Source organism: Phyllobates terribilis, unplaced genomic scaffold, assembly GCF_046119375.1.
Source record: "Phyllobates terribilis strain yellow unplaced genomic scaffold, ASM4611937v1 Scaffold_8__6_contigs__length_399053987, whole genome shotgun sequence".
In the NCBI taxonomy this organism is placed as follows: domain Eukaryota; kingdom Metazoa; phylum Chordata; class Amphibia; order Anura; family Dendrobatidae; genus Phyllobates; species Phyllobates terribilis.
In genome coordinates, this window is record NW_027362768.1 from 266,994,011 (window position 1) to 267,011,438 (window position 17,428).

The following is a 17,428-nucleotide window of genomic DNA, read 5'->3' on the forward strand; positions in this document are numbered from 1 at the left end:
CTTTCAACTTCAAAAAGCCATATAGCAAGATTATTCTAGAGGGCCCAATGCCAATTAATATAAAAAAAAAAAAAAAAAAAAAAAAAAGAAGTTAATCTGTTTCAGTGTGTATAAAACGTGATGTTACAAGTGAGCCATTTTAATGAAACCTAAAATTTTAGTTTATTTTATCTATAATTTTGCCTTTTTTTCTTTTTCTAATGTATGTGGCTTTAAAAAAAAAAAAAGTTTTTTTTTTTTTTTTTTTTAATTTTATATCCAAAGATGCCAGAAACTCATTAAGAGGTAGATTTCATCTGGTATCTACAGATAAGAAAATAAAATACATGTTAAGTAGCATTGGTCTTTCACAGAATTAATAAGTTGGAAAATTGTTTACACCAGTTGCATTACTGGAAAATGTAAAACTATTCTGAATACAAAATATAAAATCAGGCTCCTAATATTCAGTAAAAGCTTTTACACAGTTACGTTTCGGATCTTTTTAGTTGTACAGAACTAGAACATGTCACCCCTAAAAAGGTCTAGGAGGGAGAAGACTATATTTCTCCCATCAATGTCACCTGCAGGTTTTTTTTTATTCACATGACATCAGGAATGCTCTCACTTTTCACCTAGAGTGGCAGGGCCCTAGGTACTTCCATACAAGTCTCATTTATGCAAAGTTCTTTATTTTGCTGTATGATTTAGGAGCCCAGTCATGTGCAAACTTGTTCAATATGGTTTTTTTTTTTATATAAAATCTGCAGAAGGAAGGGCCTAAATATATCTCAAGAGAATGCAGCAGCACTCCATATGGCCAAGATACATCTTAGCAATGAAAATATTAGATCTAAACTGTTTTGGCTTAGCAACAAGTACTTACAAACAATGAAGGTTTTTAGCACACAAGTTGGCCAATTCATGTGTGCCCATCAACCACGGCAAGGTAACCTCCCCCTGACGGGTAACTACTCTGCCTAACATGCCACTTTTGGGCTACAAGCCTACATCTCATTGTTAAGATGTATCTTGGCCATATGGAGTGCTGCTGCATTCTTTGGATATATTTTATAGTTACGGCAGCTGGCACCAGTTCACACTAGGAGGTGCTGGTCATATACATACACACATATTACGTCCAGATAATCAAGAAGCACTCCCAAGAAATTAATTCCCTAAACCCATGTACGCAATGTAGTGCAAGTGCGATAAAATACTTAGGATTGCCATCTACCCCAGTTCCTAGTGCCACCCCAGTCCTCTTTTCACTCACATAACTGAAATTCATACTTGCTGGATCAAACTCTGCTTTATGGCCCCGATTCATCAAGATCGGCGATTTTATCATTGCATTGGTCTTGATGGACGTGTTGAGACGTGCGCCACGCCAGAAATCTTATTCCAGCCTGGAGTAAGATTTCTGGCATAAGGAAGGCAACAGCTCAACATGAATTAGACGAGCCGGGGCGCCGTTAGGCTCACTTTGGGGAAGCGGGGAGAAACACCAAGAGTTACATTTTTGCACAAACATTTGAGACTTCTGGCTTTGATGAATTGGGGTCCGCTTTTACAGTGTATGCTGTGAAGAGTCTGAGCGAGACTCCTTACACTTACAATGTAAAAGTGATCTCCGCGTCACACAAACCTTAGTGTGATCTGGCAAGTTGGAATTTGAGTTACATGAAAGGAGAGGAGAGGAGCAGCACTCAAAACCAGGGAAGATGGCGATCAGCAAGTATATATTGCACTTAGGTTTAGGGAATTTAAAAAAAAAAAAAAAAAAGAGGTCTGAGTGCTCCTTCAAAAGGGTTTTGTAAAATTTGCTTGGAGAGGTGTAGTTTTTAATTTCACATGATAAATAATGAAAAAGCACTAAAGTTGAGCAGTCCTGGGTTTATAGGAAACAAGTCAAGTCTGAGTAAATCTAATATCTCTAGAAATTAGAAAATGACTGCCAGGCAGCAGTGGTTTAATACAAAAGGAACGCTTAAATCTGACAAAAGAAGAAGGGCCTTCCAGTTACTAATGTACGAGTTCTTGATTTCAAAATTCAGCCTGGGAGAGGGAAAGAAAAATAAAAACAGTGAATCTACACTGTTAATGACATTTTACAAATTAAAAAAAGTTAGGTTACCACAAACTATGCTGTAAATATTTATATTTTTATCTTTTTTTTTTCACAATATATATAGTATTTTGATAACTGTTCCTTGCGAGTTTTATTCCAAAAAACGTAGAAAATAAAATAAATAAAATCAATTATAAACACTTTAAAAAATATAGATATATTATAAAATTTGTTTCTATATTACTTTTCCCCAATGCCATCATTTTGCTCAGGTGGCCTATTTTGTACAAGGAATATCATATTCATGTTTCAAACATGCCTTCAATGCAATGAGTAAAAAAAAAAAATTATTATATTATATTTATTATATATATGTCTTTTAAACCAGATTATTTCCTACAGAATGGTGTAATAATCAACTAGCTTTGTTTTTAAATGTTTTTTTACAACACACATTCAGCTTTAAATATTAGTGCGATATAGCGTCTTAATTGCTTTTGTGGCAACTTCTTGGTATCTGGGGAAGGTACACATATCGACAGTTACAGGAATCAATTAGAAAAAAAATAATCAGACATTATCAATTTGTACTAGGAATACTGTGAAACCTCTGACATTCACTCAAATTGCAGTGAAAACTGTCTTTTTGGAAGGGTGGTCCTAAATAAAGAGGGTTAATGTACATAGAATATAAAAGGAATTAAAAAGTCTAGTTGGGTGTTTTTTTTCTTCTTTTTTTAAAGATCTTCCAGAGGTTTCACTGTACATTTATAAGGCAGAGTCCAGGCTTGGCTGACATTTTTTTTTTTTGTAGTGCAAGTGCTCTATTTTAACCCTGTCCATAATAAACCGCAATTTCGAAAGAGCACATTATTCAACAGCACTTCTACTACCAAGATACTAATCAAGGAGTCAATACTGCTATAATACCACCACATACATTCAAAGAACCTTAACGTCAAATATGGGAGAAGGAAAAAAAACACAGAGGGGAGGTAGACAAGTGCAGTCTTATTTCTGTATATTCCATAAATTCCTTGCCATCTAATTATGCTGGGATTATTCGTTGAAGAACAGCTAAATGGCTATAACTTATTCATGTCTGTCATAGCATGGAGAGAAAAATATATAGTTTTTTACTTTTTCTAAAAGAGAAGTTATATATCAAGCTTCAACTGCATGCATGCAGAGGCAATGCACTGAACGCTGCTGTAATGCCTTCTCCAGATTGAAGTACCAATGTATGGCTATTGCGAGTGGAAAAATAAATAAGGAAAATATGAAGACGTATTAGAGAAGCGAAGGCAATTAAACTATAAAAAAACAATATAAGAAAAAGAACTCAAATAACAAAATGTGAGAAGAGATGTTCCTCCAGCCTGGCAGAGGGTGAAACTATAAAAGACTCAAGTCACAATATTCCAAGCATGGCAGTACTGCCACAGGCACAGTTCTTTTGATATGACCATGCAGACCAACAGTCATGCTCTCATTCTCTTTTGGGCATATTGAGGAAAAGTCAAAACAGATTTATTCTGCTGCAGCCAATTTTAAGGAAGGAAATTAAAAAACTAGTTGTCTCTATAATTATATGTTTCACACATTTAATTTTTATGTAAAAAGGTGAGAACTTCACAAGTGTCCAGTAGAAATGCAACCCAAGTACTTTGTATCCCAGTAATATCTACTTGTATTACCAGTTTTATTTCAGAATTTAAAAAAAAAAAAAAAAAAAAAAAAGCTTTAACTTTTAGATCTTGATCTTCAATTCTTTAAAGAATATTTTCTTCAACAACCTCAATTAGCCAGGATGACAGGCTGGAATGGCTGACTTGGGTAGGGGAGGCTGAAGTTCAATCCATCCACAAAAGGCGATTTCTCATTAAACAGGCTGCTCCCAGTGCTGAAGGGTGTGGCAAACTGACCAGGGCTTGGAAGGTTCTGGGTATCCCCCTCATAAAATAGACCTGGTGGGCCGCCGAAGACAAACTCCTTGGCATTTGGAGAGAGCTGGGATGGGGGTCCCTGGGCTGGACTGAAGTTCAGCGAGTGCATTGAAAGAGATAGACCCTTGTGCTTTGCAAGATTATTGGTGGGTGATCGTGCCATGCGTTGACCTCCTTTCTTCATCTTAGTTGAGCCAAATTTGGTGGCAGCAAATGTGGCAGTAGTAAAGGTAATTGGCTGAGTGGCACGAGGGATGAAGGTTGGACTTGGAGACTGACCAAAGGAAGGAGATGGAGAGTTTGAAAGCGAAGCCTCTTGGTTTGTAATTGGGATGAATGCTTGAGCCTCAGGGTTGAAGCTACTCTTTATCTCTTTGTCCAGCTCCGTGCTGCTCTCTACATCTTCCAAGTACAACACTTTTACTGTTCCCTTCTCCCCAATTTGATAAGACACTTCAAATGGATCGATCCAAACACTCAGTTCTTCGGGTACATTTGCTCTTACATCCTCTATATCAAGACCACTTCTGCGTGCAGCTTGCTCAACCACTGGATCCACTGTTTCGCCAATGTGAATGCAACGATATCCAGAGCCTTTCAGTGGTTTTTCAGGGTACCAGTGCCCTTCATATTTGCCTTTTAAAAGCCTCTCTAGCTCTTCACCAAACAGATCAGCTCTTCGTCTTGGAAGCTTATTGTACAAGTATGATATAATAAAATTTAGGGCGACCTTAATCTCCAGATGCATATTCTCTGTAGGCAAAAAAACAAACAAAAATAAAATAAATAAACATTTATACTTGCATATATTTAAACTATATGTGAATTAAACACAAATTATAAAAACGGGAATATACACCCAACTCACTAAGAAATAATGTCCTTAGTGATGGCCGCATGCTATAACCATGTGCAGCGGGCTCAAGGAGCCGAACCTGCTCTACACAGCATAGGCACCAATTTCAATACATAGTCAGCGCTCGATAGCTAGCTCTGGTCGCATCAGCTTAACCCATCAACTACTGCTGTCAAATGTGCCAAACATTTAAAAGACATCTAAACATAGCCACAGTCAGTTTACAATTGCAATGTACTGATGACTTGCCATGGTAGCCAGGAGCCTTTTTAAGGCCTCCATGTGCATCATGGTATTATTCCAAAGAACCACAGTCTAAACTAGGCTTTATAAGAAACCAGTAACATCAAGTACTATTACAATGTACTTTAATGCTAATCATACGCTGAAGTCTCCTATGGAAGCTAAGAAGGGGGAAAAAAAACCAACAAAAACACACACATACAGATTGGCGTTTGTCACTGAAACTTTTTTTTTTTTCCACAAATGCAAGTTCAAGCTACCTAAGCTATCCATGTACCCCAAAATGGGAAATTAAAAGGTCCACCAAAAAAGGAAAAAAATAGACTATGAATACAGAGATGCCAACCTTAGATCTATGTATATATCTAATTATATTCATATTGTAGTTAAAGAAAAGGCTTCTGTGGCCATTTTCTACAGTCTGTAACACTTCTATTTTTCCTTTTTAGTGGACCTTTTAATTTTCCATTTTTTGGGGTACATACATAGCTTAGGTAGAGAAATATATATATTTTTTCTTCATCTTCTACATTTTAAAATTACAAATCAAAAAATGGGCCGATGCAGAAGTTGGGCACCTTTGGGGATTTGTGTGCTCCGATAACTGACCAGGAATTCAGACCTTAAATTAGCCTGTTAAGGTTATGGCTTATTCTCCATCATCGTTAGGAAAGGTCAGGTGATGCAAATTTCCCAGCTTGTGCCAAAAAACAGCAGCCATGGGTCTTTCTAAGCAGCTGCCTAGCACTCTGAAAATAAATGGTGGAGGCCCACCAAGCAGGAGAAGGCTATATGAAGATAGCAAAGAGTTTACATTTCAAACTGAGGAAAGGGCAAATTGAAATTAAAGAGGTTGTCCACAACAATCAACCTTGCCCCCGTGGATTTAAATTGTTGCAACAAGTCTTTTTGTAAATACCTTGCGTGTTCGTTATTGCCTGTGAGCGGCGCCATCGCTCGCTGCTCACCAGGCATCACGTGACCCCCGGCTGCAGCCGGCTCAGACATCCGCTGATGTCACGTCAAGTTCTGGCTGCAGCCAGGCGTGACCCTGTGACGCGCTCCCCGCCGATTGATGGGCTGTGGGCGGGGTTTCCCCACATGTCACAGCCCAGCATCCACCGTGCGCTTTACCCAACAAAAGCAGAGGAAAGGGAAAGCACGCGGTGGAACCCCGCCAACAGCCCATCAATCAGCGGGGAGCACATCACTGGCTCACGTGAAGCCTGTGAGCGGTCAGCTATAGCGCCGCTCTCAGGCAATAAAGAACACGCAAGGCATTTACAAAAAGACTTGTTGCCACAATTTAAATCCATGGGGGCAATGTTAATTGGTGTGGACAACCTCTTTAAAAAAATGGCAGTTACCAAGAACAGCGGATGTCAAGATAAGGTCTGGAAGACCAAGCAAAATTTCAGTGAGCTGCTCATAGGATTGCTAAAGAGGCAAATCAGAACTCCTGCTTGATTGCAAAAGACTTTCAGAAAGATTTAGCAGACTCTGGAGTTGTGGTACATTGTTCTTCTCTTCAGAGACACCTGCCTGCAGAAATATGGCCTTCATAGAAGAGTCATCAGAAGAAAACCTCTCCCGCGTCCTCACCATAAAATTCAGCGTCAGAAATATGCAAAAGAACATCTAAACAAGCCCTGTGGACCAATGGGGTTAAAATAGAACTCTTTGGCCACAATGATCAAAAAGGTATGTGTTGAGAAAAAAGGGCACAGACGTTCAGGAAAAGAACATCTCGCCAACCATTAAGCACGGGGGTGGATCAATCAAGTTTTGAGGATGTGTTGCAGCCAATGACACGGGGAACATTTCACCGGTAGAGGGAAGAATGGATTCAAACAACACCATCTGTAAAAAAGTTGAAAAGAGGATGGCTTCTACAAATGCATAATGATCTTAAACACACAATAGACTACCTCAAAAGGAGCAATCTGAAGGTTTAACAATGCCCCCCCTCCCCCCCTGATCTGAACATCATTGAAAATCTGTGGCTAGACCTCAAAATAGCAGTGCATGCAAGATGACCCAGGAATCTCACAGAACTGGGAGAATTTTCCAAGGTAGAATGGATGAAAACAAACAAGAATTGAAAGACTTTTGGCTGGCTACAAAAAGGGTTTACAAGCTATGATACTTGCAAAAAGGGGGTGCTAACCAGCCCATTTTCCCTTTTGTAAAAGATGGAGATATACAGCTTTGGCAAAAATTAAGAGACCACTGCAAAATTTTCAGTTTCTCTGATTTTTCTCTTTATAGGTATATTTTTTGAGTAAAATGTACATTGTTGTTTTAGTCTATAAACTACTGACATGTCTCCGAAATTCAAAGCTAAAAAATTTGTGTTCATTTGCAGCAAATGATAAAGCATAAAAATACTAAAAAAAGAAGCAGTGCTTTCAGACCTCAAATTACTCATGTTTTAACTCAGGAACAGTTCAGAAATCAATATTTGGTGGACTAACCATGATTTTTAATCACAGCTTTCATGCGTCTTGGCATGCTTTCCACCAGTCTTTCCATGCTTTCCAATAGAAAACTGTTCAGTGGTCTCAATTTTTGCCAGAGCTGTATATATCCCCCCACCCCCCCCAATATACAAAGTAATGGGTCATCTTTAATTTTAGGCCTTTTAGAGATCATTTCATCTTCAACTTGCTTAACTGTTGACAGTAACAGTAATTTTGACCAGGGGGGCCCAAACTTTTACATGCCACTGTATATATTTTTGCCCGACCTTTAAAAAAAGGTATTGTTCAAATAGGAAAAAATAAAAAAAGTTTAAACTTTGGATAGATATAGATGCATTCAGAGAGCGTAGGGGGCTGGCTTAGCTATTGAAATAAGCTAGTGAGCAAGCCCCCTTTCATTCACATCAATGGTCACATGCAGGTACACAGAAGGCGCTCTTCTGTGTTGAGGCAAAGCCAGAGGAGATGTCAGATGATATATAAAGAATCAGGCAGCTTTCTTACTGTAAGTATATCATTAAGGCTAATCCATGTCTAGCACAAGTCAGAGTACTGCTCCATCTAAGCAGAAGCCGCACATAGTCAAACCTCAGCCAGCATCTTCCTATGACCGGACTAACTAGAAGATTGGCAATAATTTCCAAAACCATCATTTCACAGCTAGAGGGCTTTGTAGAGGACTATTGTTACATTATATCCAAACCGATCCCAACAGAGCAGCTACAATAAGTAAGGACGTAAAGGCTGGTGTACATTTCCTGTAAACGGCATAAACTCCTGTGCTGCACAGATCAGAACCCAGGTCCACCATGAAGCCAACAGTTCTCCATGCCACAGATTCTAAAGCAGCCCACCAAGCCTAACAGTTCCCTTTAAGGAGATGAGGCAGCCGATCTGCAGCGCAGATAAGAATCAGAAAACCAGTGTTGGTCCTATCAAATAGAAAATAAAATTAATTTGATTAATCGTTCAGTCCCAGGATCATGCCTTACAGTACTTGATATTGTGTATAGCCATCTTAGAATTACATGCAACTGCTCAGCCATGGAAGCCTCAAATAATCAGGGTGTTGCTTCAAGAGGCAGTCTGTCCTCAAGTATAGCAGTCGCTACTTCCAGAGGATTTTTTCATGTTACCAGGCTAAGCAGTCCATTCTTTTAAGGCCTACTGGTTTTTAGTTGAGCCATTCGTTATAAAAGGTTGTATACTACTGCCACATCGAAAGTTACTAACCTGTAACATTGCAATAAATGAGGGATACGGTGGTTCAGAGTCCGCGCTGCCCAAGGTTCAAAGGTACGATCACACACGAAGGAGAAGCATGAATGCGCTTTAGAGAACAAGAAAAAGTAAGGAGAACCAGAGATAGGCGCCAAAGATTTATAAATAACCAAAATATCAGATATACCAATTTTATTCAGAAATAAAATTGGTATGCTTTTTTTTTTTTTTTTGGTGTATTGGTATCCGATATTTTGGTTATTTATAAATGTTTGGTGCCTATCTCTGGACCTCCGTACATTTTCTTCTTCTCTTTATAGCTTTATGGGGGTTGAGGAACAGCATTTTATTATTCAGGTGTGGTGCCTAGTCAATTTCTTGTCTATTACCCTAGGTCAAAAGCACGAATGCGGATTATAGCAATGCGTTTCAAGGTTTTCAAACTCTTCATCAGGACCAAACCACAATGATCATTGAGGCCTTGAAACGCTTTGACATAAACCGCTTCACCTTTGTGTGTGATCGTATCTTTGAACCACGGGCAGCGTGGACTCAACCACCGTATTGCTCATTTATTGTAACCGGTCTCCTTGGTGGTCCTGCTGCAGCCTTTACATGCTTCTATAGGAGTTGTGACTGTCACAACCCCATCAGGTGAGTAGACCTATATTTTATACCACTTGGTTATCAGATAAGACCCTTTTTGTGCTTTTTTGTTTTCCCAGTTTTACCATTTGATTAACCTGTGACATTCACACTTTTTTGAATGCATGTCTGTACAATTGATTTCCCACACTTGTTACTGTAAATTTAGTTGCGCCCATTGGTAAGTGCTTATTAGAAGGAGTGTTCATGTACTTCTGACTATTCTCATAAGTGCCATATAATTGTCAAAGGCATATAGAAGTTAGGTGCTGCGATAGATCTCATATGCTAGCTCGTTATAATAGTAAGAAAATAAAAAAGGGAGTTACAAGTACATCCGGGACTGACTGCCCTGTGTCAGGAGGCGGTTTGTGCACCATCTCATGACATCAATACTAGCAGACATGAAGGGACTCACAGACTTTCTGCAGACTAAGGTTAAATTTAAGCTTCTCAGAAGTATAAAAAACAAAGCAGCTTCATTTAAAACATGACATGCCAAAGAGAAAAACCCGGAAAAAAAAAAAAAGTCAGAAATGTGATAAACTGAACTTTTAACTAATTTTAAGTAACAGTTGCAAAAGTGCAGCAGAAAACGTGAAACATCAAAGACTCAAATACTCATAGTGGGAACGTAGATTGACAGCACCATCAGGTGACGTTTGTGAAAGACGGAATAGCCACTGGTAACTATTCTACAGAAGGACCTGACTACGGCAGATCTTTCCTACAGTAACTAAAAGTAATAAAATAAGTAGTGTTACACACTTGCATGTGCATTATGTGCTCATGCAGGTAATGGGGGCAGCCTTGCTAGTCCTGAACGGTGTGTAATATATAGGAATGAACATAAAGATGATCTACTTCTGCTGGATTGTGTGACTTGTGTTCTTCCATTTACCTGGCGACATTCAGGTACAAAACGATAGGAAAGAAATGTTCTTTTTCTGCTGCTGTATTCTCTATGAGTGAATAAGATCAAGATAATTTTCAATTTTAAAGTTACATACAAAGGGGAAAATTTGCCATAGACTTGTGTGAATATGACATTCTTATTTTCCTCATATCTAAAGGTGTGGTCCACTGTCAGACAGTAGATCAGGCTACACAAATGGCAGCTGGGAAATTACATTTTTATCTTAGTGCTTATTCACATTTCCCGATTACAAATACATATATTTTTCTTCAATAAATTATATTTTACCAGTACTTTTCAATAGTTTTATTCACATCTCAGGTCATATATTTTTTTTATTCTTAATATGCAGCTGCTTCAAAGGATCAGCATTAGGGCTCATACTCATCGGTGTAAATAAAATCGCTCCGATGTGGTTCCTGAAAAGTAGGACGAGTGTAATGCAAATTTTATCAAGTAGCATCCGTATGACATCCATATGCAATGCGTTTTTACATAGAATATATTTAAATGACATACAGTAATTCTCTAACTAAATAAAACAATCTTCTATAAAAATATAGATAGATAGGGATGTCTGTGATATATTTAATCTGTGCTTTGCGTTTGTAGTTTTCTGTACTTTAAGCTAATAAATATAAAGTGTAATTTAAAAAATGGCACGGGGTCTCCCTTATTTTTAATAGCTAGCTGAGAGAAAGCAGACAGATGAGTGCTGGTATTATTCTAGGAAGGGGGCAATAAACATTGAGCTTCCCAGACTATTAATATCAATAATTTAATTTACAGCGGACCCCTTTGGATTATTTCATTTTTTAATAGTATTAAATGAGTAAAAGGGGGTCAGGGGGGAGTGATTTTTACAATTAAAGGACTATTCTCTGTGTATGTTTATTTCTTTTGACTACGGGGTTAGTAATGAAGGGGGTGGTCTCATATATGCCTCTCCATTACAAGCCCCTGGACTTGATGTCAGCAGACATCAGCCCCAAAACCATTACCCGACAGCTTCAGCTCTTCTTGATTGCGCATCTAATAAATGCGCCATTCCTGGGGCGGCTGATGGCTGGGTTTATAAGTCTGGGAAGGGGCCAATATCCATGGCCCCTTTCCAGCATATTAATATCAGCCTGCATCTCTCTGCTTAGCTTTTGCTGGTTATTAAAGATGGGGGGGGGGGGCACGTCAATTTTTTTTTTTTTTTGGGTCCCCCCCTTTTTAATAACCAGTAAAGGCTATGTAGACACATGTGAGCTGATATTAATAACCTGGGAAGCTTTATGGATATTGCCCCCTTCCAAGAATAACACTAGCGCCCAGCTGTCTGTTTTCCCTGTTTTTCTCATTTAATTTTATATTCGCTAAATACATGTACAGTAAGCTACACTACACACGGACTGCACTAACTATACATCTCATTGACCGCTATCTGTTCTGACGGTTCACACTATGAATTTACTGTACTTGCTTAATGAAGGGTCGTGTTTCCTATGAGATTTGTGTAAAAAAAATAAAAATAAAATAATCAGATGGCACACGCATGGTCTATGTGAATTTTTTCTTGCACCCATTGACTTGTATTGGCAAGTCATATCTGATATATATGTGGCCACTCACAGCATGCTGTGATTTTTTCTCCCAGTCTGATCCAAGCCGGGTGGGAAGGGGGGAAAATAAATAAATAAATCACAGATGAGCACTGAATCGTGAACAACATTACTCGAGTGTAATTTGATTTTTTATCGGATTGCACTCGTCGTCCGATTTATACGCAGATCAGTATGAGCCCTTAATAGGGTTTTAGCTCACAGAATTCTATTATGGCCATTTTCACACAGCGTAAACACTGCATTTTTTCGTTAAAGGCCCCTATGGGGAGCCTGAAAAACAAAACAAAAACGTATTTGTGCTTTTAAAGAGAATCTGTCGCCACGAGAAATGCAATTTCATCACGGATATAAGGGTAATTTGCATTTAAACCCTGGTCAGCTGGTTTATTGGAAGTTTAAGGGCGCAGTCAGAAGACTGTATAAAATCGGACTGAGATTGAGCCACAATGCAGGGACTGGACGTCTGTTCTCCCGACCAGAGTGTGAAAACCGCATATAAATATATGCAGCTGTCACGCTTGGGTCAAGAAACCTGCCGCCCAGTCCATGCCCTGCTGTCCAACCTCAGATTTATACAACTCTTAAGTGAAGTTTTATTTTCCCTGTTGCTGCTCACTTCCAGTCATTGGGGCGGCGCTCATTATACACACAACTGTGCGACATATGTTATTAACATGAGTGTGAGTGATTACAGTACACACTGACTATAGCTGCTCTCTGTGCCACCCCAATGACGAAGCGAGCGGTTACATTAACCTGGCTACACGGAGTTTAGATGCCTTTCCAGCAGATCATCACTATAGCTGCAGGTAGTACTAGGATCACACCTCCGGATTCTCCCTCATTCAAGAGAATTGGCCGATTATGCTACTCAAACTATGACCAAACTGATGAGAATGGCCTCCGCGGCCACACTAGAAGAGGCTGCATCAAATCTGCCCCAAAGATACAGTCAGAGCAGATTGCTATTGTGTATTTTGGTGCAGACACCAGGAAGAAAAAATAAATAAAAAAATGTAATAATGAATATAATCTGGAAACAGAATTGTAGGAGAAAGTGATGAGTAGCGTATTCATATCTTCATACACTGACATTTGTGAGTCACGGGTCCCAGTAAACATGTTCCAACATGTAGGACGTGTCCCGAGTTCTCATACTGTACAGATATTCTCCAAGCCTGGTAAATGTAATATTCAGCATTAGAAACTTTAGAATATTAATGAATTGACATAAAAGCGACTAAGTAGTTTTTGTTTGTTTTAGCAGCACTCATTTTTCTGACATTGTTAGTTTTGTAACAAGTGTATTCATTAGAAGCTAAACTGAGGGAAGGGTGGGGGAATACATACATACATACATCTCCCAAAAACACACGAGTGCGCTTTTCAACTTGGGAGTAACATATGGTAAAGGAATTTTTGAGAAACAAAAATATCACGGTGAAAAGCGATGTGCATAAATTCAGCCTAATAGCCGTACAGATCTGCAAGTTGACAGGTGGTGGGGAAATATTGCTCATTGCCATCTAGGATTGTTAAAATAATTTTTTAATGGTGGAACGGGTTGTCGCGTCTCAGTATATTTAGGACTGGGTAATCCATACGAAATGGGTGGAGAACAGACATTCAGAACAATCTGCTGTAATTTGCCTCTGAGGCCGCTGGATGGGAAACATTTGAAATGGAGTTGTGCCTTGCGGCTCCATTCAAAGTGCAGCAGACTTTGGCGGGTACTGCAGGACCCAGCAGCAGCCGCTACTCATCAGATGGAGCAGCTGAGGTGCTGGGACCAGGACGCAGACCAATCTCATATTGAAATTTTTGTATTACAAATACATGGACAACAAAACAATTAAAATGCACAAATTTGCAGCAAATCTGCGAATTAGAGAAGAGTTGATCACTTTGTGCAACCGTGGTCCAGTGCTCTCTGTCCATGGACAGAAGCTGCACAAATTACAGTCTCAGTGTTTGATTTGCCAGCCTGGCGTGACGTCATCCGTGCAGGGCACAAGTGTCATCTCAGCAGCCCGGCAGTAAGGAAATTGGAGCAGCTCCTGTCCACAGCTAGGGAGCACTGACCTGGACGGGGGATTAGCAAAGCGATCCGCTCATTTTAAGACTCAAAGGACGGCTCAATGTAGTTTTTAGGTGATAACCAATTAGAAATCTTTTTGCTTGCAAAGATATTGCAAGGAAAAAATGCTACATTTTATTTTTTTGGGGGTGGGCTGCAAAATCTAGGAACGGACTAAAGATTAATTAACATTATGATGTGATGTAACATGCAATAGTAGCGCATAATCAGCAAAACATCAAGTATGCTACAGAGCTTAAGGGTTAGATCCCTATCAGGAATTCACAACAGAAATGGTCAGGGCGAATCATCCAGCATTTTACACCAGCTTCTGGAGTTAAAAAGGTTGAATATTTGTGTGATTTTTGGCATTTCTACATCAGCTCTGCCAGCTTTTTGATTAGTAGATGGAGCATAACAGAAAAGTATATGACCTAGTACAGACATGACAAATTCACTAAAGTTTATGCCACAGAAGTGGTACAGATTATAGCAGAATCCTACTCCAGTCCATGACTAGAGTATTTTTATGTCACTGGCGCCTGGGCACTGCCAAATTCATTAAGAGAAGTAATTCCTGTAACAAATTGGGCGCATCTTACTTCAGCAGACTGATTCAGTTTTAAAAGCAAGTGATGCCCATTTTGCGAATTTTAGGGAACTGGTGTATAGTCTGATAGGAAATATAAATCAATGGTAATGTGGTCTTGATTTTTACTTTTTTGCACAACAACAACTGTGTTTTGGAGATGAGCTATAAGGGCCCTTTCACGCTGTGTTTTTTCCCCCCCCTATAATGAGTGGTCCCGTCGAGGGTCATCTCCGAACTCCTCCCGCAAAACAAGATTTGGGTGTAAGCAGAAATGGGGCCATTGACTAATGACGCAGACGGAGTCATCGTGCATAATTTTTGGCCATATATGCCTATTTTAGTAGACTATGTCTTGGTGCCGCCTCGAATAGGCGTACACAGCCCAAAATTCTGCACGACAGGGCATGGTAATTGTGTCATAGTCAATGGCCCCGTTGCTGCACAAGCCCAAATTCAATTTTGTGGGGGAGTTTGGACGTAGGCACCAACGAGGCCACTAAACTTAGGGGAAAAAAAGCAATATGAAAGGACCCCAAGCATATGCACAATTGATTTTGGCTGCAGAAAAATTTGCAACAAATACTCATGTGTTGGCAGGAAACTTTTTTTTTTTTTTTTGTGTTTTTACCCCATTCTTTACAATGGATTTCAGAAATCTCATTCACTTTGCTGGTACTGTAAAAAGCTACATTTTTTTGGGTCATTTTTTTTTTTTGCTGAAAACCAAAAGCAGAAAGACACGACAAAAACGCAACGTGTGAACAAGACCTAACACTGATTACAATTTGCATACAAATGAGCATTCAGTTTGACAGATTTCTGACAAGCAATACAGATGTAATGAATGACAAAAAGGAAAAAAGGGCCTTAGATCATTTTAGGTAACACTTCATTCTTGAAACTTTAACCATTGTGACAATGAAGGGGAGAATTAGTTTCCATGACATAATCTCACTAGAACGCCAGCCTTGCATGTAGGTCAGACGGCAGCTCAATTTTTTGATTCTGACCTGTTTAATGGCCGTATTGACCTTTCTTTTTTTTTTTTTGTAAAGCTGATTAAGAGGCTTTTTGTCATCAAGAGTTAAAACAACAAGAGGTTCATTCTAGATGGACATGTCAGGCGGGTGTGTAGGAGCGCAGCCAATCACAGGTGACTATGCTGCATGTTTAAAGGGCTGGTGCAGCTGACATTAATGGCTGTTTACACATTAAACAAGGTGACAGGGAGGAGGCCATAACCTTGTACTCTGATCTGTATTCCTAAGACTCAGACCCACATTTGCTTCTAGGTGCCAGAAATCATCACGCTATAGGAATAGAATATCCAGCAGAACGTCCACGTCTTCCACCATATGCTGCACACAGGACCTCCGCTAAAAGTTGTGCCTTCTGCCAGATGATGAAAACCTCTCATTACAGTCAATACAAACCCAAATCTGGGTCTGATGGCCCTTTTATAGCTATATTACAAAGCTTAGGCTGCCAGTTTGATGGCAATGCCTGACTGATGTTGTGCAATGTCTGATCAGGGGTTGTAGAGCTGGTAAAATGTCTGCCTCTCCCTGTCATCTCTAGTAATTCCTGACACCAGGGAAAAAAATGCTTCAGGGACAATAAAATCTTGAACAAAAAACACACAACACCCCAAAAGGTCTAGAAAATACTACGTTAGTGTGGTATAATGGTGTTTGCCATCTAATACTACTGTACTAACCCCCGGCTTCTGGAAAAAGGCAATTTTTAGAACGTATAATCAATTATTAGCCACAAAGCCTTACATTATGAGGTCTTGTAGTGATATAGATCAGACGCTGGCACAATCCACATGGCTATCAAAGAGAAGAAAAGGGAAAGAACCTGTAAGCTCCCAGCAGCCCGAGCCTGAATACTAGGCAGAGGCTCCCTCTCTGGCAGCCATATTTGATTAACTGAGGAAAAGCAAAAATTGTATAATGTTACTATGTATTTATTTACAAAATCCTGCATCCCATTATATAGTGCACAGGTAGCACTTACACCCAGAAATCAGGGTAAGAGGGGTGTGCACCAGCAGACCTGTGCAAGGGATGGGGGAAACAGCTGCTTGTTAGGCCAAACACAATCACTAATGGAGATCTGCTCCCAGGATCTCCACTAATGGCTGCACTGACGAGGGCACTGGGCTACCAGCCCCGCACTGACATCCCCAGGCAGTATGAGTTTGCACAGCACATCCCTATGCACAGCACACTCCGAACTGTAACAGCATTTAAAGGGACAGTGTTCTCCGGGCCCACAGCCAACCCCATCCAGGAGCCCCGCACAAGCAGCCCCGGGGCCGCAGCTTTCCCCGACATCCCCACGTCCAGGCTGTCGCCCCTGTATCGCGACAGCACCGCCTGGACTCCTTACTTGGTCAGTAGTTGTAAAGTCAGAATCCGCTGGTTTGGAGCGAGAGGAGGAGTAAGATGGACGCTGCTTGATCTTTCTGGGGTCCCTTGTGTATTTTATTGGGTGTGTTTTTCAGGAGGGGAGTTCGCCGAGTCCGCCGGGATCCTGCAGCCTCCCTCCTCCTGGCCCAAAGTGAAGGAAGTCAGGGGAAAACTTTCACCCTTAGCAACCCTGCGCATGAATCTCCCATTCACACACCCAGCGTGTTATGGCTTGGGAGAGTGAGGTGCCGGACCTACATTCTGAGGCTCCCCTGCAAGCTTAACTCCTTCATTCCGGGTGGTTTACATAAGCGTTCCCACAATGTACCATGCTGGCATGCGGGGGCAGCTCTACCCTCCTGTGAGGGGACAGCCTGG

The 17,428-nt window shown here is 40.1% G+C and overlaps 1 protein-coding gene across 1 annotated transcript; it reads right to left on the bottom strand.

The window, feature by feature from the left end:
* Positions 1-211: 211 nt before the first annotated feature.
* On the bottom strand, positions 212-17,297 carry TOB2 (transducer of ERBB2, 2). Its single transcript, XM_073644229.1, has 2 exons — positions 17,031-17,297; positions 212-4,749 (listed from the first exon to the last, which is right to left on the bottom strand). The coding sequence occupies exon 2, from the start codon at positions 4,742-4,744 to the stop codon at positions 3,848-3,850; it is 897 nt and encodes a 298-aa protein (XP_073500330.1). The 5' UTR covers positions 4,745-4,749; positions 17,031-17,297; the 3' UTR covers positions 212-3,847.
* Between the last annotated feature and the right edge of the window lie 131 nt (positions 17,298-17,428).